The following is a 26,388-nucleotide window of genomic DNA, read 5'->3' on the forward strand; positions in this document are numbered from 1 at the left end:
GCTTGTGCAGAGAGCTGAGCTGGCCTGGCTGCAATGACCACTGGGAAGCTGAGTCACTAAGTAGAGGCCGTGCTGACCTCCTAGCTGCTGGCTGGTCTGCTAGCAGCGTCCATGATGTCCACCATAAAACCACAGAAGACATGGAGCCATGAGCTGCAGGAGCAGCAGCACAAATCATCCTTTAGTCCTCGACCTGATGGCCTGGCCTGCAGCCATCTCAAGTTATACCTAAGGTTTGCTGATACACGCCCTGGAGCAATGCACCCACGTGCACCCTGCAGAGCAGCAAACCCATGTTTTCAGTTAGCGTTGCGGTCACCAATTCCTCACCCAGTGTGATGTACTCCTGGGTTTGCTCACAGCATGGTGGTTCTGGATTGCTGATCTGTAACACACGGTCACTGCCAGCCAGTTCAGCCTGTGGCACTACAATGCATACTTCAGGGGTAGCAAAGCCCATTCAGGCTGTAAAATACTGCTCCTGCAGTGACAAAGTTTGCACTCACTTTCAGATCATCCAGGTTAGACGGCAGAGGGCCTGGCTTGATAGATGAGACACAAGTCTGGCCTGAAAAGGTGGTTTTCACAGGAGAAAGAGGGGTGTTGTTGACTGAAGTTGATGAAGAATTTGAACTTTTGACCATTTGCTCATTTGATTGCCTGAAATAACAAAGGAGATTTGGGGTAACTTGTCTGCCCCCACCCCCCACCCCGGGGTGTCTGTGCCCAGTGTACCATCTCTCTGCTCCCTTGGGGCTGCTATCTCCTGTATGAGACCAGCAACCCCAAGGAAAACCAGGTTGGGCTGTAAGGAGATTGCCAGTGACCCACCAGCAGGTCACAGGTACCCCAGCCAGTGCACAAAGCCAGAACAACTTTGCAGGAGACTGTGCTGTGTTCCCAGGCTTTTATGTTTCACTTGCACGCATCTATCCCCCTTGCACTGGCACAAATGTGTATGGGAGGGGAAAGTTTGGAGGGAGACAGGGCTAAACCCTGCTATTGGCACATTGCTGCTCACTTTAGCTGGCCTTGGTGCATCCCTGGGTAGCTGAAGTGCTGCTGCTGCTGCTGCTGTTGCTGTTGCTGTTGCTGCTGCTGCTGCTGCTGGCTGAGGATCTGGAGCTGCAGAAAGAGCTGCTGCTGCTGGAGGAGTCTGGCATATGCAGAGTCCATGGGTGGAGGGGACTTCTCTGCCTTCTGGTCTGGAGGGATGTACTGGTGATACTTCAGCTTCTTCACCTTGGGCTTGGTGTCCTTGGGCTTTTTGTGACGGTTCTTGCTGTCACTGGATGATTTGGACTGTTGGTAGAAGATGGAAAGGAATTACCTGGGAGAAGAGCTTCTGCCACCCCCGTGAGACCTCAGAGGCCCGCAACAGAGACAGTGCCACTCCTGCTGGCACCCTGACACTCCAGCTCCAAGAGCTGCTGAGCCTGTATGTGGGGGGCTCCCTCAGGGCCATGTCTCATCTCAGCTGTGCTGGAGAGCACATGAGATGGAGAATGACCCCTCTTGCCTGGAAGGTATTTCAGTGTTGCCTTGTATCTCCTGCTCCTAGCCCCAGGGGACATTTCCAGAGCAGGACCTGAGCAATCACCTCTCACAGGGTGCAATACTATACCTTATACCATTACAAAATTAGTCAAATTGCAGTTTTTGACAAGAAGGTTTGTCTCCCTGCATTATTCCAAACCTTAAGGCCAAACCCCCAGCCCTCCCACACTTGTGGAGCACAGCACGCGAGCACTTCAAGCTTGGATGCAGTCAGGTGCCCTGGGCTCATTCCCTCTCCCGGGAAGCCTGGAGGCACAGGCATTACCTTCACAGTGGAGGGCACCTGGAGGGGTGGGCTCTCCTGCCCAGCTGCCTGCTTGGGGCTCTCGCACTGGCTGCCCTGCCCCGAGGCCAGGTCCGGTGCATGGCCGTCAGCACCATGGGGGTGATCCTGCAAGGGAGAGGTGAGCTGTGCGATGGGAAAGGGGATGTGGGGCTGGTGCCAGGGACTGGCCAGCCCAGACGGCCTCTGCCCACAAGGGGCACCTGGTAGCCCCATTCCCCTGCCCCATGTTGTCTCCAGTCCCCCAGTCCGTCCCAGATGCCTCAGTCCATCCCAGTCCCTCCATGTTTATCCCAGCCTCCTATCCCCACTACTCCCAGGCTATCCCAGCCCCCTATCCCCACTTCTCCCAGGCTATCCCAGTCCCCTCTCAGACCCTCCGTCTCCCCAGCCCATCCCAGTCCACCCCAGTCTCCAAGCTCTCTCCATTCCTCCTCAGCCCTGTATCATTGTTCCCCCAGTACACCATTGCCCCCCGCAGTGTCCCCCAGACTAGCCCAGTCTCCAAAGTCCACCTCTGGCCTGACGCAGTCCCTCCTGCCGCAGCCCAGCTCCCCACCCTCACCCAGCCTACGACAGTCTCCCCAGTCCCTCCCAGTCTCCCCACGCCCAGGCTAGTTTCTCCAGTCCACCCCATTCCCCCCAGCCTCCCCAGTCGCTCCAGTCCCCCCAGTGCCTCACCCCACCCCTGCCCGCCCCCGCTCCCAGGCGGCTGCAGTACCCACGCCCGTCAGCAGGGGGCGCGGCGTCTCCGTGCAGCCCCGTGTCCCCCCACGCGTGGCCGTGGGACCCCCCACGGCCACGAGGCGAGTTCCTTGTCCTGGGCCTCACACCCATCCGCCCTGCGCTCCCCAGGGACGCAGGGTGCCATGGGCCCTACCTGGGGTGCCCCGGCAGGGGCGGCGGGGGCTGCCTCCGGGGCCTTGGTGCCGGCTGCCGACTCGGTGGAGCCCGGGGAGTCCTCGCTCCTGGCCTGCTCTGGGGACAGCCCGTCGTTGCTGCTGTCCTCCTCGAAGGCGAAGGCGTCGGCCGACTTGGGGAAGCTGACCTGGTTGCCTGCCAGGGGAGAAAGGGTAAACGGTAAGGGCCCTGCCCTGCTGGAAGGGGGATGAGCGCGGTGGCTGGGGAGATGGGGTGAGCCTTGTGGGACGCCTCCATGCCTGCGCCCACCTCTTCCAGACCGGGCCACGGGCGAAGGATGTGGTGCTCAGAGAGCTCAGACACCTCCCGTTCCCAGCCATGCACAGGGGCAGCTCCTGGGTGTGCTCCCGCAGCCGAGTCTGGTGGGACAGGAGGTGGCATCAGCTCCTGGCCTATGCCATGGACCATGTTACTCAGGAGAAGGCGAGAGAAGGCCTCCAAGGAGCCTGGCCCGCCAGGGACAGGAGGATTTTTGCAGGCAGGTGGGGTTGGCGCAGTCCTACCCCACCGTTGGGCTGAGATGGGGAGAGGGCGTTAGAGTTACCCTCCCCATCAGCTGAGCATCCCGACCCCAAGCCCATACCATGTGTGGGACCCTGTCCTCAGCAGAAGAACTGAGGTTGAAATCCACCCGGAGGGTGACCCATCTGTTCATGGCACAAGAGCCAACATGCATGGAGCCGTCTGCAGCTGAACAGAGGCTTGCAGATCCTGTCTCTTTCCACAAGCTTCATCTTCACAACATGTTTCAAACCACTACCATTACCTCCTGACTGCCCCAGACATTGCTTCTACCCCCCCTGCAAAGCTCCTGGCATGCTATCTTCTAGTCAGATGGGCAAGAGCTCTTGACCCCTGGCTTTTGCTGATAAATCAAGTGCTGAAAAAGAAAAGGTCTCATGTGAGCCTCGGGAGAGACCTCGGGAGAGCAGGTGGGGGTAGAGGAAGGAGCAGTCCAGCCACACTCGTAATCTCCTCATGCTCGCGTCTGGCATTTGTCAGGCAGCTTGGCACACTGATAGCGAGGTGACAAATGGGGAAATAGGAAGGGCCTCGGGACAAGCTTCCACCTGTCCCTGCTGCCGGTCTAGCAATGTGCACCTTCTCACTGACACACACGCTCCTGCTCTGACCCCTGCCCCTATCTGAGAGATAAGGGTTATCTCTTCTTGCTCTGGCTCATGGTGCCAGGGTGGGCGAAGAAGCAGGGAGCCCTGGCTCCCCGCCCTGAGCTGCTGCCCAGCCACCATATGGGGTGGGGATATGAGAAAAACTGCGTCCTGTGGAGAGCCTCTCTTCCCCACTCTCTAGGGTTTGGAACTTCTCATATATCCCTGGAAACAGTGCCTGTCCCCTCTCTGTCAGAGGCAGTGCCCCAACTGGGTCTACCCTGAGGAACTGCAGTGCTGCATGGTCTCCCACCTGGGCTGGGTGGGAGCTGCTCCCCATGCCTGCAGACAAGCGTGGACACCCTCTCTTGGGAAAAATTACATCAAGTAAGGGAGACTTGTGGGTCGGCAAGACTCCCTCTGGGCTGACATTTAATAAGCATGCGTTGAGAAATGGTGCCAAAGCCAGGAGCCCAAGGGACCTTCAGGACGCGATGGCAGCCCGGAGCTCGACAAGAATGTGCTGCATCCTGCTGCTTGATATTGGGGGCCTGTGCTGGGTGGGGAATGCTGCCCTTATCTGTCCTGCTCTCGCCCAGCCCTGGGCTGACCGTATTGTTTCACGAACCCATGTCTCTGCTGTAATCTCAGGCAGAATGGTGCTTGCTTGGGGCTATTTCTAATGCACTGCATATTGTCCTGTCAAGCATATTGGACAAAGTGATGACAAGGACCTGGTAAAAAAAGGTTCTTATATCATGGCTCAGCTATGTAGGGCACTGGCAGCCTCCTGTCACTAGGACGTTAGGGCTTTCAGTTGGGGTCTGGCACTTTCTGCTCACCCTGCCAGAGGTGATTAGAGGAACACGTCAGCTGAACTTTCCACTGTATAAACAGTTGAGATTCCAAGGTTAAAGTAAAATGATTGTAAACCCTGTCATCTTTCTGGTATTGCAAAAACAAAAGGCTTAACGTTCAGAAGTGCCAGTGTTCATCTCTGCTCTGTGTTCAGCCCTTTGCCCCAAACCATGAGCACCACAAGGTGCCTCTGATTCTGAAAATCAGCTTGAGGATCCTTCAGCCTGGGGCTTTCTTCTACAGAAACCTGAGGGCTGGTATCGTGTTCCTGGTGCAGGTGCACCACCTCCATCCCATGGCACCCAGCAGTACCAAGTAACTTCATGTTTGACCCTAATGTGCTGCATGATTCACCCTAAATGGGATAAAACTGGCTGACAGGACACTTTTTTCCCCCAGCAATGTGATAGAAGGGCATTGCGAAAGGGAGAAATTTAAAATTGAGCAGATCGTTTTACGCCAGACTTTTTGTTTTTAACAATTTTGTCCCGTAAATCTCTGTTTACCACAAGCTCCTGACAAGGCAGCTGGAGAGAAACTCGGTTTAAACTTCAAGCACACTTGCCCAGCCTCCAAGCCTCAGCTCCAGTCATGCTCAAACTGCCTTGAATGTTTATAAAGGGGGGGATTTTTTTAAACTTTTTTTTTTCCACTCTTCTCTCCTTCGATAAGTGGCTGGGGAGATTTTACTTGAACTCCTTAAAAATTCCTCTTCAGGCAGAGTCCTGGAACATTTCACCTTCAAAGGCAAGAACTGTGAAATGCTGGAAATGGAGCAGCTCAAGGACCAGCCTGGAGAAGCCGCTGTATGAATGCTGCGTGCACTTCACAGCAGGAAAACCAAGAGCAGGAACAGTTGCAGAGCAGGACAGAGCCTGGAATATTTCATGTCTTTTATGCTGGTTTCTGAGATGAAATGAAAGTCAAAGTGCTTCCTGTTTCAATTCTCATTTTCAGCATCACTCCTGTCATTCTAAGATCCCTCCCATCCCAGAGCCCTGCCACTGTCCCCAGCTTGCTCTGAGCCCCAGAACAGGCACCAAACATGGGATTATGTCAATGGAAATAATCCCATGAATTGAGGAACCAGGAGCAACAGAACAAGGAGTTCCCAGGCAGCAGAGCATCTCTCAGTGCCTCGCTTGAGACCCAAGGCCAATTTGGACATGTGGAGATGGCCCTAGGCTTCAAAAACATGGGCTGCTGTCCTGGTACTGCAGGACGCTGCTGGCTTTCCTGCTCCTTCCTCTTCTTTTGGACCTCCCTGTCCTGGCACTGGGGCCTGAGTCAAAATCTGAGTCACCTTTTTGGTTTGTGTCAGGTCCCACACCAGCCTCCCTGCGGCAGCTTGGGGGAAATAATTGTGGAGAATTCTGCCTCCCTCCTCCGGCTGAGGAGGTAGGTGATGGAGGAAAACCAAGCTTAGGCATAAGTCAAGCACGGGGTACTGGTAGGTAGGAGTGTACCCTGCGTTGGGGTGCAGGCTGCTCCTCATATTACCCAGCAGCCTAGCACCCCAGGGATGCTTCCCCACCCCAGCGATGCAGCATCCTACTCTGTTGGGCCTCGCATACCACTAACATCAGTGGAAAAAAAAGAGAACCGCAGCCTCGCTGAACTGGGGCCACTTCACCCCACCTACTGGGATGTAAAAGCTTGGCAGGGCACAAGAGGGAGAAGCCAGGCTGGCCTCACAACCACACGTGTGCACCCAGGTCCTCTCCCACGCGAGGGAGGAAGGAATGTCCTGTCTCCAGCAGTATCATTTAAGCACTCAAAGCCTTGGGGAGGGAAGAAGTTTAAGAAGGGAGGTTCTTTCTGAGGAGCTGAGCAATTGTGCATGTTTCCGTGGTCATTGCTCTAGGAAGATGAGAACTCTCTTTTTGTAGGTCTGGATAAGATAGCATAGGCCACGCTGAACTGGGCTGCTTACTGTGAAAATAATAAAATTTAAGCAATAAATGCAGCTCTTAAGTCCAGGCCGGTCACTTCCTGCAGTCACCGTGGTACGTCCTTGTAACCTTGCCAGCCCCTGCCCCGTGCCATGCACACAACACAACACGCACATTCACTTCCACTACCTTTTATGGCCTCTTTCACAGCTGAGTCGACAGGAATAATATTCTTCTCCACCAGCTCCAAAGGACCCGGCCTGAGAGCAATCTTTTCATTGAGATCATCTGCCAGTCGGGCTCTTTTCAGCTTCATTTGAGTAGACTGAATGGACCCCTCTGCAGCTGAGTCTAAAAGGCCAAATGGAAGGCATGAGTTCAGGACCTGGGGCATCTGTAAACACAGTGCTCAATGAGAATGCACTTCCCCTTCAGCACAGCCTTTCTGGGCTGCGGCCAAAACCTAAGCATGCCTCAGTACACAGCAGGAGCTGCTCTGAGGCTGGGAGGTGGGATGATGGACTGGATGTGGCTCGTGGGGTTTTGGACATGGGTCTTCTTCTGACCCTTAGGTGCAGCTTCTCCATTCCCAAGCAAGAGCCTCAGTCTACTAGCCTAGGCTTGCAAACCCAGCCTGCAGCTGGAGCATCATAGGAATGATCTGCAATGGAAACTTCATTAACAAGCTGTGACTAACATGAGGGCCAAAGTGGACTCCAGCTTCTGCCTGCCAGGAGCCCTTTGGCCCTTTTGGGCTAATGCAGATGGATCTCCACTTTTGGGGAACAGCTGGAGAAAAGAACCATCAGCAGTGTTTGACAACTGGAGTAAATGGCTTACACTTGAAGATCAAAAGCTGAGTCTTTGGGCGTGGACATTTGGAGGTGACGTGACTGCCGTGCTCCAGGCCTTCAGGGGAAAAACAAGCCAGAGAGGAGCATAACAAAGGCAGCTAGATCTGGAAGCTACAGCCCTACCAAACCCAGCTGAGAAGTCCCCAGTTGATAACAGTGGTGACAGAAGAGTAGCCAATTAAGCAAAGGTTTCCTGAACAAAGGTGATCTGGCTCCTCTGGTGGCACAGACATGAGTAGTGAGGGAGTGGGATTCTAAACTAGACCATGTCTATATCTTTGGGGTCTAAAGTAAGAAGGGCTGCATCTAGGTTGTGCTATCTTCAAAGACTGGATACTCTTATAGAAGAGATACTGTAGGCAACACAAGCTACAGGGCTTGATACCAGGGAAGAATTCTCTGCAGGAGATCAGGAGAGCTGATCTAGGGTCACTTCTGGCCTCAGACTATACAGGGCAGTGAGCACACATGAGGTTCTTGAGGTGAACAGTAAAAGAAGGTGTGGCTGTAAGGCATTTAGATGATGCAAAGTGTCTCAGCTGGACAATTTCAATCACCTCTAAGTCCTGTTATGAACCAAATGGACATATAAGTCCATGATATGCCAGGGCACCCCTCCATGAAATGCAGAGTACGATGGACAGAGGTGTGAGCAGAGGCTCCGGCCAAGAGGTGTGTGTGGGGCAGCACAGCCAGCTTGCTCAATACACAGCCAGGCAGTCTCTGCTCCACCTCTGCTCTGGCTGTGTTTGGCTGGCCCTGTCCACTGTCCACTCCTGGTGACAGCAGCCTCCACATCTGGTTTACAGCCCCCGGGCCCCAACTCCAGTCTGTATTGCTTCTATTATTTAACCTAAGGGAAAGACACTTTCCACCTGTTAAACAAGCAATCATGCTAGCTCATTTTAGGGATGGAGACCGGAGGGAAAAGCAAGGCAGCAGCACTGATCTGGCATGGGCCCCTGGCTCAGTCCTCCTGCGTGCCAGAGGAGAAAGAAATATGGGCTTCATCCATGCTGAGAGCAGAGGCCAGCATTTATAGTTGCCAGAGAGTGATCTGCTTCTTCCAGGCAACTGACAGGACTCGAGGAGAGAGGCTGCACATCCTCCCTGTCTCTAAGGAGCTCATTATCTCTGGAGATAATGAGGGACGCTGCAGTGGTCTGCTGTCTGTGATGGGATTCAGTGGAGCTGTGCCAGGTCTCTGGCTGGAAGGGGACACCGGGGTGGGAGAGGGGAGAGCTGCGGTGGCTTACGGACTGATAGCAGGGCTCACCTTTTTCATATGGCTGTCCTTGTGTCATTGACTGCATTGCCATGAATTGTCACATAGACTATCCAGAATTATGGCAAAACAAAAGATGTCCAGCTTTGGGAGGCTATTACAACCACCTGCTACAGGGATTTCGGCGCCCTGGACAAAAAATGCCCTGCTATGCTTTTCATGAGGATCAGATGTCGGCACATCTGTCTAACAGAGTCCTCTCTCACAGCTGTTCTCTACCCCACTGTCCTCTAGAGCATCTCATACTGGTCCCTGCCAGAGATGGGACAAAGATTAAATGGCTTTGGGTCTGCTTCCGTCAGGGAATAAATGTGTGTCCTGGCTCCTGAAGACCAGGTCTAGACTGAATTCCATACAACCTGTGTCCCATTTGAATCTGCCTCTCATGAACAGCTGGGACAAAGTTAATTGTGATGAGAGCTCTGAAGGGAACCCAAGTGGGGTGGGAGAGACATGAGTCACAAGGCAGGAGACACAAGAAGTATGTGGGAGAAGCTCAGGCAGTCTTACCTTGTAAAATGTGCATATTGACCAGGTCTGATCGCTCAGGTCTGCTTCTGATCTTGTGCTTGAGATAATCTTCAGTCTGCAGAACACAAATGCAGAGAGTTACCTGGCTGAACAGCAACAAGGTAGAGAGAGTGTCTGTCCCTGTGCCATCCCATGGCTTTTTGGGATTTTTTACAAGCTGGGTTGAGTGAGCTCCTAAATGGCTATTTTTTTCACTCAGACACTGGCTTGTTCTTAGGCAGAAGTTCTTCAGAAAGGGAACAATGTGCATGGAGCTGTTGACTGTTCACTATATCCACTTCTAAGCTGTGTCCTTTTCAATCCCTTTGGGCTTCTGTTGCCTGAAGTATTATGAGAGCTCATGGGAAGTATGAGACCTATTCACTGGGAGTGGTGGATCTGCTCCTATCTTAGCATACCATGTCACCTTTGAGAGCTGCACCATGGCAGCTCCAGAGTGTACTGTTAGCAATGTCTTCTGTTGGAAGCCTGGCACTCTGGTGTGAGATATAAGGCTGAGCAAGTCATGAAGATACCCAGACTCTCTACTCAGGTCAGCCATGAGGCTTAGCATTCCTGCAGTCCTGAAGCTCGTGTGCTCTGTGGTTCCTCACCCCAGTTATGATGTGGGGTTGGGAAAATCCAGTTTGCAGATCACTGCAGCTGAACTTGTGATGAACATGGTCCTGGAGCCTTGTGCCAACTTTCTCATGGCTTTAGGAACAGAAAGGCACACAGAGGTACAATAACGCCATCCATTAGGGCCAAGGAAGTCAGTGTTGAGGGCAGCTGACCTCAAGAATACAAATGTAAGCTTATCCTTTGGTGAAGAAAAGCTAGAGCAGAACTTGGACAAATTATTAGCTGTTTGCTAAGTTGTACATAGTTCAAAGAAGTTAAAATCTTAAGGATAAATAGAGAAGAAAAGTACAAGCAGCTGGAGCAAAACTGGAAAACCCACAGTACAAAATGTACAGGATCATGAGGAAGAGATGTTATAAGGGCTTCTGTAGCCAGGACAAGACAATGGAAACTGCTGTCTGTGTTCCATAAACAGGAGAAATAATTGTGCATGCTGCTGAGATGGCTACAGGATTTAATGCCTTTTTAAACCATCCTCACTAAAAAGATAAATGGCTATTTATCAATCACATGATTAAGCCAAGAACCTTCAGCAACAAAAGAGAAGAAGCTCCAGTTATCAGGTTGGAGACCAGGTTGGAGAATAGTCAGATGAGGTAAATGTTCCCAAACAGTTTGAGATACACAAGGCTAGAGTAATAGCAACTATCTGTGGGTCTCCAGGAAACTGGGCAAGGGAGAGCATAATTTCTTGCTTTAAAAGACATGGAGAGAAGAAACCAGGAAATCATAAACCAGTCAGCAAGATATTGGACCAAGTAATCAAATAATCTATATAAATGGATTTTGAAGACAGCAAGGAGGTGAATAACAGCCAGGATGGATTCATCAAGAACAAACCACGTCGCACCAACATAATTTCCTTCAATGGAGAGATGATAGATTTCTGTTACAGGAATAAACAATGAATGTCATGTAGCTTGACTTTAAGCATGTTTTGACATTATCTCACATGGCTTTCTCATATGCAAGCCAGAGAAATTTGCTTTGGATAAGACTAACATAAAAAGAAGCATAGCTGTGGGTCACCAGAGGAATTAGGAATGGCTCACAGTCTAAACAGAAGAATATATCAAATCATGTTACACAGCAATTTTTCCTACTAGTCAATATATTCATTAATGCCTTGGATGATGGAAGACATACTCCTTAACTCTGATTCATTCAAGGCTAACAGATTACAATGCAACATGATTTGGAGTAATTGAAGAAATGATCTGAAACACATTTGATACAATTTCAAGACGGACATTTGGAAAGGACTGCATTCAGGCCACAGTTAGCCACAGCTAAGGGGGCTGATTAAGCATGGGGGTGGATGAAGACGTAATCCACCAGAGATGCTTCTGTAGTGGTCACTGGACAGTGGCCTTAGGCAAAAATTATTTACTCCATAAATAGAGAAAAAAATATAAAAGGCTCTGGAGAATCTAGTGATCAGCAGCTGAAGCACATCCCCAGACCAGCAGGCAGCTTTCTAGGAGATACACAAAGGATGTCAGATGGGCCCTAGGAATAGCAAGGCCCTGGTCTGTGCCCTGTATCTGAAAGGGTCTGTGGGAAGAGTCTGGATGACAGTTACAGAAATCATTATTGAGCCAGAGATGGGATCATTGAGGAGAGGCTGAAGGGAGGGGAGGTTGGTCAGTCGAGAGGTGAGATAGCTATAGGGAAACAGGATGCAAAATAATTTTTAAAAGTGCTACAAGAAAAAAGATAAACAGTTCTGCATGTGCATGCGTATAGGAGAAAAAGTAATGGGTTTAAACTTCAAGGTGAGAGCTTGGGCTGGGAATCGGGGGACACTTGCTAACAGCACAGGTTAGAGAGCACTGGATGCTCTCTAACCCCCAGGTTGCTGGTGGGTGGGATGTCTGTCAGTGGTCACACAACTGTTAGGAATGACCCCAATGGGGCTGTTCTGCTCTGGGCCAGAGACACGATGGCTGTCCCCTGCAGTCCCTCCCTGCCACGTTTACTGGGGTGCTGGGAGTAAGTGCTAAAGCCCTGCTGAGCCAGACTGCCTCAGGAAAGTCAGCCTGCTCTCTGTCCTTCAATCCAGCAATCTATTATAGGGCATTGACTTCAAAGTCTGCTGCGCTGGCCTGATGCCAGCCTCTAACATAGCCAGTGACATGTTTAAACAAATAATAGACATTTTATTTACTGAAATCTTTACAATTCCTTACCCGTCCTCCCATATTTTTCCCCAGCTTATTTTCACAAACACAATGCCTTGCTTGGACCATGTGTAGGTTTGCCTGGTTCCTGCGCTACATCAGAGCAAGCTGGTGTCTGCACCTGACTGCAATTAAATTCACCTAGTGCATTTCCAACTAACCCTAAGATCAGGTTCTGACGTGGGCTAAGTTTGAATTGCTGTCCTACAGATATGGCATTGTTCATGTTAAACCCAGCATTCATGCTGCCAGCCTGACTTTCTGCTGTGATTTCAGTTCCTTTTGACCTTTGCTGTTTATAAGTTTCATTTGTGTTACTGGGGTGCAAATGGTGGAGAAAGACTTCAAATGTGCTTTTTTTTAGCGTCAGCTGAAGCAGAAGAGCTTTCAAAACACATGAAAGCAGTTATTGTTATCTGCTTTCTGTTTGCAGAACATCAGTTTGAAGGAATATCAGCTAAACAACAAATGCCATTGAGTAATTATCTGCAAACAGCTGCTCCGTCCCTGTCACAGCTCTAAGCAGGGCATCCTTGCAAAGGAGTATATGTCTGTTATGGGCTGTGCTCATTAGTGTCTTTGTTAGCATGCTCTAAAAATGCAAGCAGTTTGGGATAGACTAGACCATCCTTCGCCTTTCCCCAGGCAGCTAGCCAGTGAAAGCTTTTGAAGAGAAAGACAAAGAGACACAAATATATACTTAAACTGTAAAATATATGACACTTCAAGGATACTTTGGATTGCTTGAAATTTTGTAAGCATACTAATTTTTCAGAGTCATATTGTGTTTCTTATGCTAGCCATTTATTACCACAGGAGACTCGAGGCAAGTGATTTGGAGTGTGTTTAAGTTCAGAAGAGCACTTCTCCATATTTCACAATCATTCTTCCTTGCAAAGATCCTTTTCCATGTGACTGGAAGCACGTTTTGCAGATTAATGGAACAAACTCTTGTACTCAAGCAAAATCTGCATGACTGATTTTTTCCCTTTTCCATGGACATCCCTCCAGCTTGGTGAAGGCTAGATGGTGGGTGCTTGGAAAAACTAGTGGGATTTCCCAAAAAGTGATCGCATCACAGAGTTTCCATGTGTCCTGGAAATGGCTACTTATCTTATCTCTGCCTTCAGCGATATTTAGGGAAGCCTGAATGCAGTTAGATAATGGGGCCGGTGGAAGCCTGGCCTACTTAGCCCCTTGGTTGTTGCGAGTCGTAATGGCCAAGCTGCACTACCGAGCTAAAAGCCAGGCTCCGGCCTGATGACAAGTGTGAGCTCCCTGGGGACTTGCTCCAGGTGACAAAGGGCATCTGCATTCCTCCTGCACACTTGCTAAATAGTTAGGCTCCATCAGTCCTGGTTGCTGCTGGCCCTGCTCTAACCCTGCTGACTTGAGCAGGGAGACTTGAGTGGAGAGCAGCCAGCATAGCGAGGAGCAAGCTGTGGACCTGGCCCAGAGAGGAAAACAGCACTTCAGCGGGTTGGACATTTACTGGAAGGACTGTCAATGCCATGCTGAACTACGCCCTGCCCACAGCCTCTTGTAAAACCCAGGGGTTGTTGTGAAACCCCCTAGCTCAGGGCACAGATGGTCCCTCTGCCCTTTTAAACCTTCCCTGCTTGGAGAAGGGTGCTCCAGAGCATTTGTGGACCCTGGCTTGGCCCCACCATGTCTGGAAGTAGGGGAGACACCCTGATCCTCATCCTTGGCCACAGGGCCTGAATGGAGGATGCCAGAGGAGGGGAGAGTGGTGGAAGGTGCTTTCAAACCCACAACTCATGCAAAGCGAGCCCACATGTTCCCTCATTGGGATGGCTGCAGGAGTTACCTTGGCTCGCTCCAGACTTTTTCGCTGTTCATGGAACGCGGATGGGCTTTTCAGTGCTGCAACAGGAAAGAAAGAGGAGCAGTCAGCACAGGAGCGGAAGCAAGCAGCCACCAGGATATTCAGCAACAGCATTTTAATGAGTGCTATAAAAATAGCAACACAAACTAGCCGTTCTCTTTATTGCGCTGACTAAAAATAACTCAGGAAAGCTTTGGGAAATCCCATGCTCTCAGCCAGTCCATGGCAAGAGAGCACGGGGGACGGAGAGCACGGGGAGCGCAGGAGGCACATGGGCAGGGAGGGGGTGCAGGCTTTGAAACATAGTGCTCTGTGGGACATGTCAGAGAGCAGATGCGGCTTTTCCCTGCAGTGCTTTCTGCAGGTCGTGGAAGGCACCACAGCCCCAGAAGACAGATCTGGGAAGAGCAACAACATGAGAGAGGACCTCACCTGCAAGTAAAACCTGCAGGTGACTGAGGCTTGAGGCCAGCAGGAAAACCAAAAAGACCTGCCTTGCCTCTTGGGGTCATGTGGGTGCAGCCTCCAGCAAGGGTATTTCAAGGCAAGGCCCCAGAGCTGTGGTCTTTCGTCTCTCTTCTATCGCTGACTACCCCTCCAGCTCTCACTAGACATTTGTCCTGTCCCCTGCCCAGAAGCATCTGTGTGACATGGGACCTCCCTGAGCAGGCAGCTGCTTGGCCAGGTACCAGGCAGCAGACCATGCCCTCAGAATCTCCTGACACCGAGGAGAATTAATCCAGAGGGGCTCCTGAAAAAAGGACAATGATCCCTGGCTCTTGGACCGGTGAACACCAGTCCCATGGAGCAGTTTGTATTGGAGTCATGGAGAACCTTGCACATTTCATTGTTTACTCTGGTTCAGTAGAAACAGGAGCAGAATTTGCATGGTGAAGGGGTTAATATTTCTCAGATCCTGCAAAAATTCTTTTCTGGCTGTGTAAGCAGGCAAAATTAATTTTTCCCATTGGGACAGGGAAGGGGAAGGTGTCCTGACCCCACAAAAACAGTCTGCTACAACCCTGTTTCACAACAGGACTTCCCTTTCCATCTTCTGAATAGGATCCAATAAGGACAGAAATTATTTTCACACAGGACATGTTATCCTCCATCACTCTAGAGGAGGATGAAGAGAAGACTGGGGGCAGCTGTGAAATATTTGAATTGTCTTTGAATTGCCCTGCAACACCCAGGGCAACCCCCGTAACCTTCAGTGAATCACAGTAAAACACAGAAGGCACATTCCTGCGCCTAACATTTGGAAAGCGGACATACACACAAGCTAGTGTTACTGTGCCATGCTCTGGTAAGCAGCCATGAGGACTTGTGACAGCTGGTTTAATCAGAAGCAAAATAAAATGGTGCACACATGAAAACGAAGTTAGCAAGAGAGATGACTTTTACAGCCCTGCTCACTGTGAAGTACTGACATTGGGAGTGTGCTTTGGGCATTGACCAAATGCTGTGCTATTCAAGAGGAAAATGTTGCAGAATTTAGTCATTTACCAAGATTTTTGGAGGAATTATGTGGATGCTGCAGCTTGTATTAGTCTGCAAAACAAATAAAGACATCTCTACCACTGGTTATTCAACTTGTCAGGGGATGACATGTCAGCTTGAAATGGCTGAGGGTCTGGAGGCAACAGGGCAGAGCTGCTGTGCTTGGTGTTGATAATCTTAGGACTGTTGCCTCTAAGGTTTGAGTTAGAGGATGAGGTGGTGGCTGCGTGCAGCAAGAGGGTCTTTACTTCAAGTGCAGCTATTTCTGCAGCCCATCACAGTAGGGGGAACCTTGCCTTGAGGAATCCTTGATCCTGCAAGCTGCCTGCCCCTCCTTTTGGGTGGCTGAGCAGGGTCTGGCTGGGGTCTGGGGCAGGCGTCTGCACAGGGCTTGAAGAAGCGTTCGTCCCCGCTCAGCTCTAAAGCCTGCCTTTCTGCATGTGACCCCACAGGACTGAATTAAAATCTTGAATTAAAATGCTTTTGCTGGGTCTGTACCAGTTTCACTAGGACAATAAAACTGCATGTGTTGTGGCATGTACTTCCTACTCAGGGAGCCTGAAGAACAGGGCAGGCTCTGCTCTCACCTGCACTCCTATGCATCAGGAGCATGACTGTGTCTCAACAAAACTGGATCTCCCCTTGCTTTCAAAGTCTTCTCCATACACAGAGTCACAGGTAGGCTTCCCTTGCCTACCAGTCTGCACCTGTCTTTATTTGTAGAGCCTTTTTCAGTAGTGTTGATTGTTTTGCCAGCCAGTTGTTCAATTTACAACCTGAAAACATCTTTGGTCCAGCTTTGAACCTGAAGTCTTGCACAATGCTACTGCCTTTTGCACCTTAGCATCCTCCTTTAGGCAGTTTTCTGCCTTCTCCAGTGAGAGGACCATCTGAAGGTTTCAAATTTCTTAGAGGAACATCCAAGGGAGTTTGAACAGAGCTCAGTATGCAATGGCATTAATCTTTTCCAGTCAAACCAAACACAAACTGGGCTTTGGTAAGGACATCCATCTCACTGCGCTAAGCTCAGGTAACACTGATACTTCTCCTTGAAGTATTCTCTTGGATACCAAAAACCAGCCAGCTTCTTAGGACCGACTCCAATGTTTCATGCTTACTGTGCTATAGCTGCACTGCTGAACACCTCAGCAGGCTCTGTGTATAGTCATCAACTCCCCTTCCTACAAGGGTTTCTACAAGCCCTCAAAGATTTTATCCAATGCTATTCTGTTACTCTGACATTCCATCTCTCTTTCTGATCTCCATATAAAATGGATCAGCTAGAAAAACAAAGTTTCTCTGTCCTGGGATTATATTGGCAGAAAATGTATGGAATGGGTTGAAAACAATGCTTGTGCAAAATCTGATGTGCAATGTGGGATCAAGTGTGTGCTCCAAGCCTCTTACCAAACCTGTCTCTCACCATGGAGACCAGCAATGCCCATCTTTTCTCTTTCCAGAAGGGTTCTTCTCAACCACTGTGAGATCCAGCCAGCTGGATTCATTTCTCGCTCTCTGCAGCACATGTGAACTGAAATCCTGTCCCAGTGCACCTCTTAGAGCCCACCTCATCTGATGGTCCTCAGAGGCAAGAGGACATGGGGAGATATGGTTAAACAAAGACTTGTTTTTCATAAGGTATGACTGTGCATGCCCAAACCGTAGGGAAGCTGGCTGCGGCTCCCATGTATTAAATGCCTGAGGTCAAATTCAGCAGTTAAATTCTGCATGTTTGTTTTTATAATGGCAGAAGTGCCTCTTCTATTACTTTCAGTGAGTGAACTGTGCTCAAACTTCCCAAAATGGCCTTCCTGGACAGAAACTATACTGCAAAATTTCAGCCTAGAAGTGGGGAGTGTAAAGAAACTGTAGGTAACAGGAAAATACCCTTCAGTTGCCATCAAATAACTTGGGCCTGATATGTGGTCTGCATTGTGTAAGGCTTTAAATGTTAAGTGCCATTTGTAAAAGCGGAGTCCCATGCATTGGGACCTCCAAGGCAGCATCAGGTACGCAAACATCTCAGTTGGCATTACTGCTCTGTACATGTGCAATGGGTTGTCCTGCACCTTGTCTGAGTGTGCCCACTTTTACAGAGCAGTTCAGGAGACGTTAGACGTATTTCTGGCCACTGACTGTATTGCCAGTGCTTGCAATGCTATCACAAATGTTACAACACTATGCTTGAAGTTCCAGCTCCTGGAGTCCTGTGATTAAAATGCTTGCCCGTTGGTGGCAGGCAGCATAAAATCTGAACACTTGAAGAAATAAACAGCAGAAAAATGAAAAGAGCCTGCATTTATCAGTCTTAAAACCATGTGGTCATTTTGACAGTCATGATTTTTGTCATCCTGCTCAAGTTTTCTTAATGCTTGATGTTGGCAATACTGTATTAAGAAGGCATTTGTTGCTGGTTACCTTGACATGGTCCTTTAGGAAGGCAGCTGCATGAGAAGGGCAGAGGGACAGGCAGGGTGCAGCAAACAGTGCTAGAGCCATGCTCTTAGTGAGTTGTTGTTCTGCTGTTTAGACAACAGCTGCATCCCAGTCTTCAAGGTTAGACAGAAGAGACAAAAGTGACAGAGCCTTTGGAAAGTTGTGATCTTAGCAGTGAACCCAAGGGACACTTGATAAGACAGAAAGGATCATCCTCTACCTGTGTCCCAGATAATCACAGACTCATGCACATGGAGCCTGAGGCTAGGTCAGGATGGAGTTATCCATTGAGCAGTGCTGAGCTCCCAACATTTCTCCAGAGGTGCTACAGGTTTCATGATGCACCTGCAGGTGCAGAAGGGGATAATTTTTGTTCACTTACTTTCTGGGCTCTAGCATCTGGCTTTCTGATGCTGAATGTTTACATGGTAATACTGGCCTGGATCTTGTCCTTCAGGCTTGAATGCCAGGTTAGCAAGGACAAATGTGGTCAGAGAAGGGAAAGCACGGATATCACCAGCCATTTGGCAGTCTGCAGCAGGCAGGCCCAGGTGGGGTTTCATTGGCCTCAGGTGTACATTGACAGTTCTGCCCTGTGGGTTGCTGGCTGGGCACAGGCACAGATCTGGGTATGTCTCACTCATCCAAGGGCTGCCTCTCCCCACTGGGGCCAAGGCAATTACCCATCACTTCCTTTTTTCACAGCCTCTTCGCATGGGCCCTCTCTACCTCTTCCTCATTTTGTGGGTCTGATCCTTCCACAGAGGTTCCCAACTTTTACAGGAGGACATGAGATTCTCTGCCCTTGCCTAGGTGAAGAGCTTTGTGAGTCTTCTGCTTGGAGTTCAATATGCTTGTCCTGCTACAGTGACCTCTGGGACAGGGATCTACGCAGCTGAATTTTCAGATGGTGTAAGCTAAGCATCTCTCCTGACTTCAGTTTTAGCAGCGGCACTATAATCTGTGTAACAAGTGCTGGGCACCGTTGTACAGCACCAGGGACGATAATATTTCTACAGGGCAGAAAGCAAAGTCCCCCCTGCTAGCAATCTGCTCAGAGCTGAGTGGGTCTGAGCAGGTAGCTGGTGCCACATGGTGTCACATGGTGCCCCAGCAATACCCAAGATGAACACAGCCCGTCTGATCCAGGAGTGGGTAAAAAAGGCAGAAAAAGATACTTACGTGGCATGATGCCTTGGTCTGCCAGCTGCTCACGGGTCCTTCTCTGCTGAAGCCGTAGCTGTAAAACTGTGAGAGAGAGAGTGTCAAGAAAAGATGCAGGATTTTTCCGAGGTACCAGTACAACTATCAGGGATGATGTGCTGGGGGTCTGTGTGTGGCACAGAGACCTGGCACTGATCCCTGCTGCTGCTGGACCAGCCTTGGTGCAGCAGAGTGCTCCAAACCAAGGAGGACTGCCAGGGAGGAGCTGCGTAGCCTGCACCAACCCATACCTCACTTTTGCAGATAGATGAGCAGGGCAGGGCTGGTTCTGGTGCAGGCAGTACCCTAGCGCCTGGGACAGACTGATCCCTGCCTGGCACCTGTAATAGCAGCCTCAGGTGATCATGGCTTCAGCTCAGAAAGCTGCTCAGAAAGACAGTCTATGTGTGGGCAAAGGGTGGGAGGGAGGCTGGGTTTGAATGTCCAGCACTACCTTTTGCAGCTGGATATTGCCACCCTGTATTCTGGGAGGGTGAAGGACCTGTTATATGTCAAGCAAGTGGAGTTAGGTGGGTTCAGAGGTTTTTGAAAGAAATGGTAAATACGATAAATACTTTGTCCATAAAGGTCTTTTGTGCTTTATTGTTTATTATATAGCACCCATGGTATCATCTTCTGTGGATTCATTGCCACTGGTACCTGCTGACGCAAATGAAACATGAAAGCAAACTGAGTTCTGCACAGTGGTGCAGTGGTGCTGGCCATAGAGAAACCATGCAGAAGATAATGATTTTGACAGTATGACATGTATTTTAGCCACATCCAAGTATCCGTGTGCACTCTAAGATTTGGGATGGGTCTCTAGGTTTTTGGTTGCTTTTTAGATTTGTTCAGGCATAAGGGCAAGGAACAAAAATGAAGAATGCTCAAAATGGCTAAGAGGTATCTGAGAGAAATCAAGCATACTGATGACATGAGGGGGAACTGTACATCTAAAATGGGGTTATAGAAAAGACAGAGCTAGACCCCCCTCAGGGGTACATGGCAATAGAAGAAGAGGCAACGGTCACATGTTGCAGCAAGAGAAATTTGTACTGGTTATTAGGGGAAAAATGTCACCATGAGAGTGGTGCAGGCCAAGAACAGGGGCCCAGAGATGTGGTGGGATATCCATCCTGGAGATGATCAGAGCTTGCCTGGAGAACATGCTGAGCAACCTGATCTAATTTTGAAGTTGACCCTACTTTGAATGGGAGGTTGGAGTAGACACTTCCACAGGTCCCTTCTGTCCTCATTTGTATACAGTTCTGTATTTTTGTGTGTGATCCTGTGACTGTGTGCATGACATTTGGTGTGGAAGCCAGACCAGCTACCATAATTACTTCAGAAGCCTTTGAACTTCTGCCTAAAGCAGAAATTGGTAAGGTCCTCAGAAGTGGTAGGTGCCATCTCTGTCCTTGGTGACCCAGGGACACCATGAGTGTAAAAGAAATGTTCAATGCATGCTAAAAGCAGAAAGGATGAAGCTGAGAGTCAGGACAAAAGCATCTGCCACTGATACTGATATTGCATGAAAGCTGCCACCTGCAGGGACAACATGAGACCCCGTAAGCCAGCAGGAGATTACGGCTTCCAAAAGATTTTTAAGCCTATAGATACTGCATGTTTTTCAGTATTACAATAAGTCACTTCTCCAGGACTCTTGGACAGCTAATGGCTGATGACTACCCTTTGGCTGAGCCCTTGCTACCAGTAGCTTTGACTCAAATGCTGCTGGCTCTACTACGCTAGGGCCAAGGCTCGTACCCTTCTTTCATGACCTAAGGACCTCTCCTGATACCTCTGAAACTGGGAGGTCCTCCACCACCCCAGCACTGTGGGTTGAGCAGAGCTTTCCAACTCTATCACCCTCCTGAGGGCCAGGCAGATTTCTAGCCCTGCAAGGCTTGGCACTGGATGCAGGTATGTTTACTGTACTAAGGGGCGTGTAGATAACGTGGTAAGGAGCGATTAGTGCCATCTCTTCAAGAATCCACTGCTCCAAGGACCTGCAGTCCCCAGTGTACCTTCCTTTTGGAAACAATGCACTGACAGGTGGGAATGAGTCATTGATCAGGGTCGTTAAGTGGCTTAGTGGCATGGCCTCAACTACAGAGCATTAATTGGGCATCTAATGAAGAAGAGACTCCTGGATGCACCTCTCAATATTTACAGCATGCAAAGACAGTCCACCAGATACTGCAAGGCTACAGACCTCTGCGTGGCCCAGGACTGCACAAGTTAGATCATCCTGTCACTCAGGTAACCCTGCCTGTACTTTGAGTTAGTAACATATTCTACACCTTTGTTTTTGCAAATTTGTCTTCAAGATAGACACTAGTGTCACAAGGTAAACCATAAAACTGATTTCCATACTTTCCTCCTGGAAACTCAGTACAGTTTGCCACAAAGACACATATTTTCCAGCCGTCACAACATAGCTGCATGCATATCTCCTGCCTACCGGCACAGTCCCTTAGCTGCCCTGAGAGAGCTTGTGCTGAAAGAGAAAGAGAGGGAAGAACAGCCTTTTTGTCCTCATGTGCAACCTGCTGAGCTCTGCCAACAGCTCATGTCTACAATGTGACATGGGCTGGACCTGAATAATAATCCCTTTCAGAGGAGTCCCCAAAGCACAAGGCTCCCTGAGGTGCCATTGCTTGCGACTTTTCCATGTCCTCTGTGCAAACCGTGTCTTACTTTCAAAGCAAATGTTTAGTGAAGGCCTCACATGGGACAATGATTTCCTGCCAAATCCAGCACTTCTTAGGACACCACAGATAGATTCTTGTTGTGAGGGAAAAACGTAGCCTTCAGTACCTGGTAAAGTCTGCACGCTTGCTGTTCCCCTCATGACAGAGTGAAGCTGGTGGCTAGAAGTCACTGGCAAACCTTGCTGCCGGGGAAGTCTGTAGCCCTCCATTTCCCCATGGCACCACCCTCATGGGTAGTTCTGGTTCTGCCCATGGACATGGATTTAGACCCCTGGACTGTAGGTATCTACATCTGACCCAGTTATCTGCATTCCCTTCACAGGAGTCACCCTCCTCAAGGGATCTCAAAACCAAATTAGTCAGTCCATGCTTTAGGAATGCTTGTCTTTTCTCCTCAACTATAAAGGCAGTTTAATGATAACTGGCTCATGGTAGGTATCTTACCCTGCGTGAGGTGGACCTAATTTCTCTGTGTAGGGTCGCCTTTGATGAACTATGCAGAGCTTTGCACTTTCCCCGAGGAAGAAATGTATCTTTACGGAACAGGTGAGCTAAGAGAAGTCAGAGACTGTCCAAGGATGAAGAAGCTGTGTAGCTCACCCAAGAATGGTTCTCTACTCTCCTAGCTCCCGGTCCTGTATCCCAGGAGTTGGAGCATCTGCCTTAAACTGACACAATTTACACACAACATCCCATCATCAAATGGGAATCAGACAGCAAAGACTTCTAGAGTCACATACAACACCCAGCCAAGGACACAGCAATCTGCCCCATCTAGCTGCAAAATATCCCAAGTGAGGATGCTCCATCACTTCCCTTCACAGCTCCCACTTGTGCCAAATTATTTGCACCATTTCACACAGAATTCCAACACAGCCAGGCCAAGTGATACTCCACATTCACATGAGCAAGGGGGATGCTATCAATCAGATGACCGTGCATTCAAAGCCCACATTCTCTGCTTCTTCTGCTTATTTCACAGCCCTTCTTAGCAGACAAATAATTTAACAGCCTCAGGGTGCAGTCAACTGTTAGCCAGGCCTGTTTAGAGAAAAAGGAGATGTTACAAATTCCCTTGAAGCATAGCTTGGAAGGTGATGATGATCTCCAGTGTGCTGGCAATAAGATTCAGCATCTGCCTTGATGAAAGAAGTGCTGGAAACATGTATAGGTTTCACTGCCATAGCTTTCCCTTTGCTGGGATGCAGGAGCATCCCTCAGGAACCCAAATTTCCCAGATCCTACTTGCCTTCCAAGAAACAGTGCACAAACCAGGGGAGCCTACCCTATCGCAGCTGGTCCATGCTCCAACTAACAGCCTCTCCTTTGTCTACTGTGCTAAGCACTGCAGATAGACCATCACAGAGGGGACCTGATATTATTCAATGATATTTTTGTGCAGGGAGAAAAAGTCTCCAAATTATTTTCCATGCTGACAGGCATAAAGGCTGTGACCCAGCAGTGACACAAGCTGTTCTGAGCGTGAGAGCTAAGCTCTTCCATGGGTGAGTGGCTATGGGCAGGCCACGCAACCTCCTTAAGATGAACATCCGAGCATTGTTCATCTTGGGCAATGCTGAGTTTACAAACTTTGTGGCCCATTCTTAAGCCACAGGGCAAGGAGGAAAAGTTTATCCAGCCTTGTCTGTTCAGGGCAAACTGACAGAAAATGTGAAGACAGGCATGTGAAATGCTGGTCATTTCCAGGAGCAGCCCAAGCTCAACAGTTATTTCAGCCACTGAATATTCATCCAGATCTGGTCCTCCTCATGCAGTAGGATGCATGTCTTGACTCACAAATATCACCTCTATGAAATTCCAAATCCTGTTGCAAACCCTCTGAAGAAACATAGCTGTGAACAGTGTCAGACAATAACACTGAACATCCCTGCAGGAAGAGGTAAATCAGCCACTACTTTCAGCAGCCTCTGAGTCAGTGATGCAGCTTGCAGCTTGGCGGATGCCAGTTCAAGGCTTGCACCTTTCCCTTACAACCAACAGTGCTTAAAAACAGAGCTGGAGGAGCCCCTGGCACCATCCAAACAACCACCATTTAACTGCTTCTTGAAGGGGACTTGAAATCTTTTGAAGCTGTGCCTGATCCCATCTGCATTCCTGTCCTCTTCCTTTGCTAAGTGTCTGGAGGCCTGACCTCTGAGTGCTGCCTGTGACTCACTTAGAAGATGCTGTCACCCACCATGTATGGGAATTTTTTTTTCCCCTGTATATTCTTATTTTTCAAGGAAACTGCTTTGCGAACACTTCAGAGGAACACTTATGTTACGAAGAGTGATGGCTGGTGAGGCAATCTTGGTCCCACACCCCCAACATCCCTGTTGTCTGTCTGCACCAGCTTGGATGGTGACAAGTAGCCCCAAGGGAGCAGTCATACACACTGGTTACCCTATGTGCCAAGCTGTGCTAGCATCATCAGCTGCCATCATCTGAGAGACAGCCTTGCTTTCAGCAACCCTGCTCCCTCCTATGGCATCCCATGATGAGAAATCCTTCCCTAGATGATGTGAGGTACGTCGGAGCTATTCCAGTGGTTTTGCTTGTGAACTTTTTCTGTTAGAAATACTCCTCTCTTCTATGCTAACACCGAGTCCTATTTAGTGATACAGCTTCCAGAAACATCCTCTGCAGCAGGACTGTGTCATTGGTGCCGAGAAGACCTCCTGGCATCAGTCATAGCTGGCTCCAGTGGCCCAAGCTCTGAGCACTGCCCATGACTTGCAGTCATGAGTCATCTTCCTCCCTAGGAGTTGACCTCAGAGCTTTAGGAAGCTAAGAGGACAGCTTGGGCCTTGCCTGACCTTGTGATGCACTCGAAAAGACATGTTCAAATCCTCCCCCCACCCCAGGAGCAGGCAGACCTGGCTTTCTGCTTCAATCTGCAGGCACACTTTGAGTCCAGTGCTCAGCAGACATCAGGATGGGGCTTTTATCATCTGCATCAAAGCATCCCCCATGCTGGGGCACTGCCAAAGCACTCATAGCACCCTCTTCTCTTTGGGGAATTGGCTTTAACAGCACAGGGGGCTGAGCAGCACCGAGGCACATTGCCCAGGGCGGCAGGGGAACCGCCTTTCTTGCAGGGCTTGAGACTAGGGCAGGCAGGCAAAGCCATGGCTGACCTAGTATTGGCAACGGTCTGTCTCCGAGAAAGAGGCTGGATCAGAGCCTGTCCCTCCCCTCTAACACTCAAGTAGTGGCCAGAGCAGGTTCCCTGGAAACTCTGAGGCTCCACTAGGCTTTCTCAGCATTCAGCTCAGCCTTGCAGCTGAGACGAGCTGCCCAGGTGGAGCTGCAGGTCCATTGCTGTTTCTTGACTTCTGACCCAGCGTCTGTCCCTATCTGACAGTCCCTCTGGGAGTGGGAGTGACTGAGACAGAGTCCCTACTGCTTCAGCTCTTCCCTGTTCCCTTACGTGGTTTCAGGTGAAATCCCAGTAATTGCTGGTTTCCTCCCAGCCTGGGCTGTGCCAGCACCTTCTCTCTGGTTGGGAATCGCATTCACAACCAGTACAATTGCTGTGCTCTTATCTTCCTCTGAAATAAGTCACTGCTGATACCAGAACTGATGGTTGGGCAGTTGCCTACTCTCTGCACCTTGCACTGCTCCCTGCACTGGCCAGTGCTCATGGGCTGTGCAGTGAAGAGAACCAGCAGAATCACAAAATCACTAAGGTTGGAAAAGACCTGTAAGATCATCAAGTCCAACCATCAACCCAACACCACCATGCCCACTAGACCATCTCCCGCAGTGCCACGTCCACACGTTGCTTGAACACCAAGGAAGCACCATGTTATGCCGATTTGACCCAAGTGCATGGGAGTCAGCAGTTTGGCAAACAACTGAAGCTGGCACTGACACTGAAAAGAGCAGCAGCAAGTCACTGTCCCCTCTGTCAACCACCCCAGCAGCTCATTCCTGCCCTCTGTGGCCCAGAGCTGGGGTTTCAGGAGCATGAGTGCAGCTCAGTGGTGCACAGTTTGGGGACTTCTCTGCTGGGGCCAGGGGGGAGTTGGCAGCAAATTGGGAATGGGGTGATGGGGAGGAGGGACTCCTGTTTTCAACAGCAACAGCTCTGTTGCATGTCAAACAGCAGCTGAGCAAACGTGAAACACATGTTTGTCCATGGCCATGGTGTGTACCAGAAGAACCTGGTGACTCGCCCCTCCCTGCTCACACACTGCCTGACAGAAAATGGCCCTGTTTTGGACACAGCCTCCATTGAAAGGCTGGAACGCTGCCGGCTTTAAGACTGTCTTTACAGATGATGTCTGAGGCTTTCCTGCATGAGCGTGCCAGGGGGAGAGAAGCTGCTCGCTGGAAGATGTATACGGGATCCCATTGTCCCAAGGTCCTGACAGGGCAGGAGCAGGGCTAGCTCAGTGGTGCAGTCGTGTCACCTGTGGCCTTCCCAGGGCTGTGGCTGTTTCTCGCAGCTGTGTCAGGAGCAGGAACTTGGATTCAAAGCAGGACGTCCAAATGGGCAGGGCAGTCAGGAGCAGGTGGTGCTCGCTCCTGATCAAGCAACAGGCTGATATCAAGCTCCTGATGTGGGATGAATGTGGGGTCACCTTGAGCTGGGT

General features: G+C 49.9%; 1 protein-coding gene across 1 annotated transcript in view; it reads right to left on the reverse strand.

Moving 5' to 3' along the window:
* Positions 1-19,121, reverse strand: part of MYOCD (myocardin) — a 28,137-nt gene extending 9,016 nt beyond the window's left edge. The window contains exons 1-8 of the mRNA XM_059828181.1: positions 19,056-19,121; positions 13,920-13,975; positions 9,270-9,345; positions 6,810-6,971; positions 2,721-2,896; positions 1,823-1,948; positions 1,022-1,302; positions 507-660 (exon numbers count right to left, since the gene is read on the reverse strand). Coding sequence (XP_059684164.1) covers positions 507-660; positions 1,022-1,302; positions 1,823-1,948; positions 2,721-2,896; positions 6,810-6,971; positions 9,270-9,345; positions 13,920-13,975; positions 19,056-19,062 — 1,038 coding nt within the window. The 5' untranslated portion in view covers positions 19,063-19,121. The remainder of the gene's footprint in view (positions 1-506; positions 661-1,021; positions 1,303-1,822; positions 1,949-2,720; positions 2,897-6,809; positions 6,972-9,269; positions 9,346-13,919; positions 13,976-19,055) is intronic.
* Positions 19,122-26,388: the final 7,267 nt, after the last annotated feature.

The sequence above is a fragment of the Gavia stellata genome, chromosome 22 (assembly GCF_030936135.1).
Source record: "Gavia stellata isolate bGavSte3 chromosome 22, bGavSte3.hap2, whole genome shotgun sequence".
NCBI classification, from domain to species: domain Eukaryota; kingdom Metazoa; phylum Chordata; class Aves; order Gaviiformes; family Gaviidae; genus Gavia; species Gavia stellata.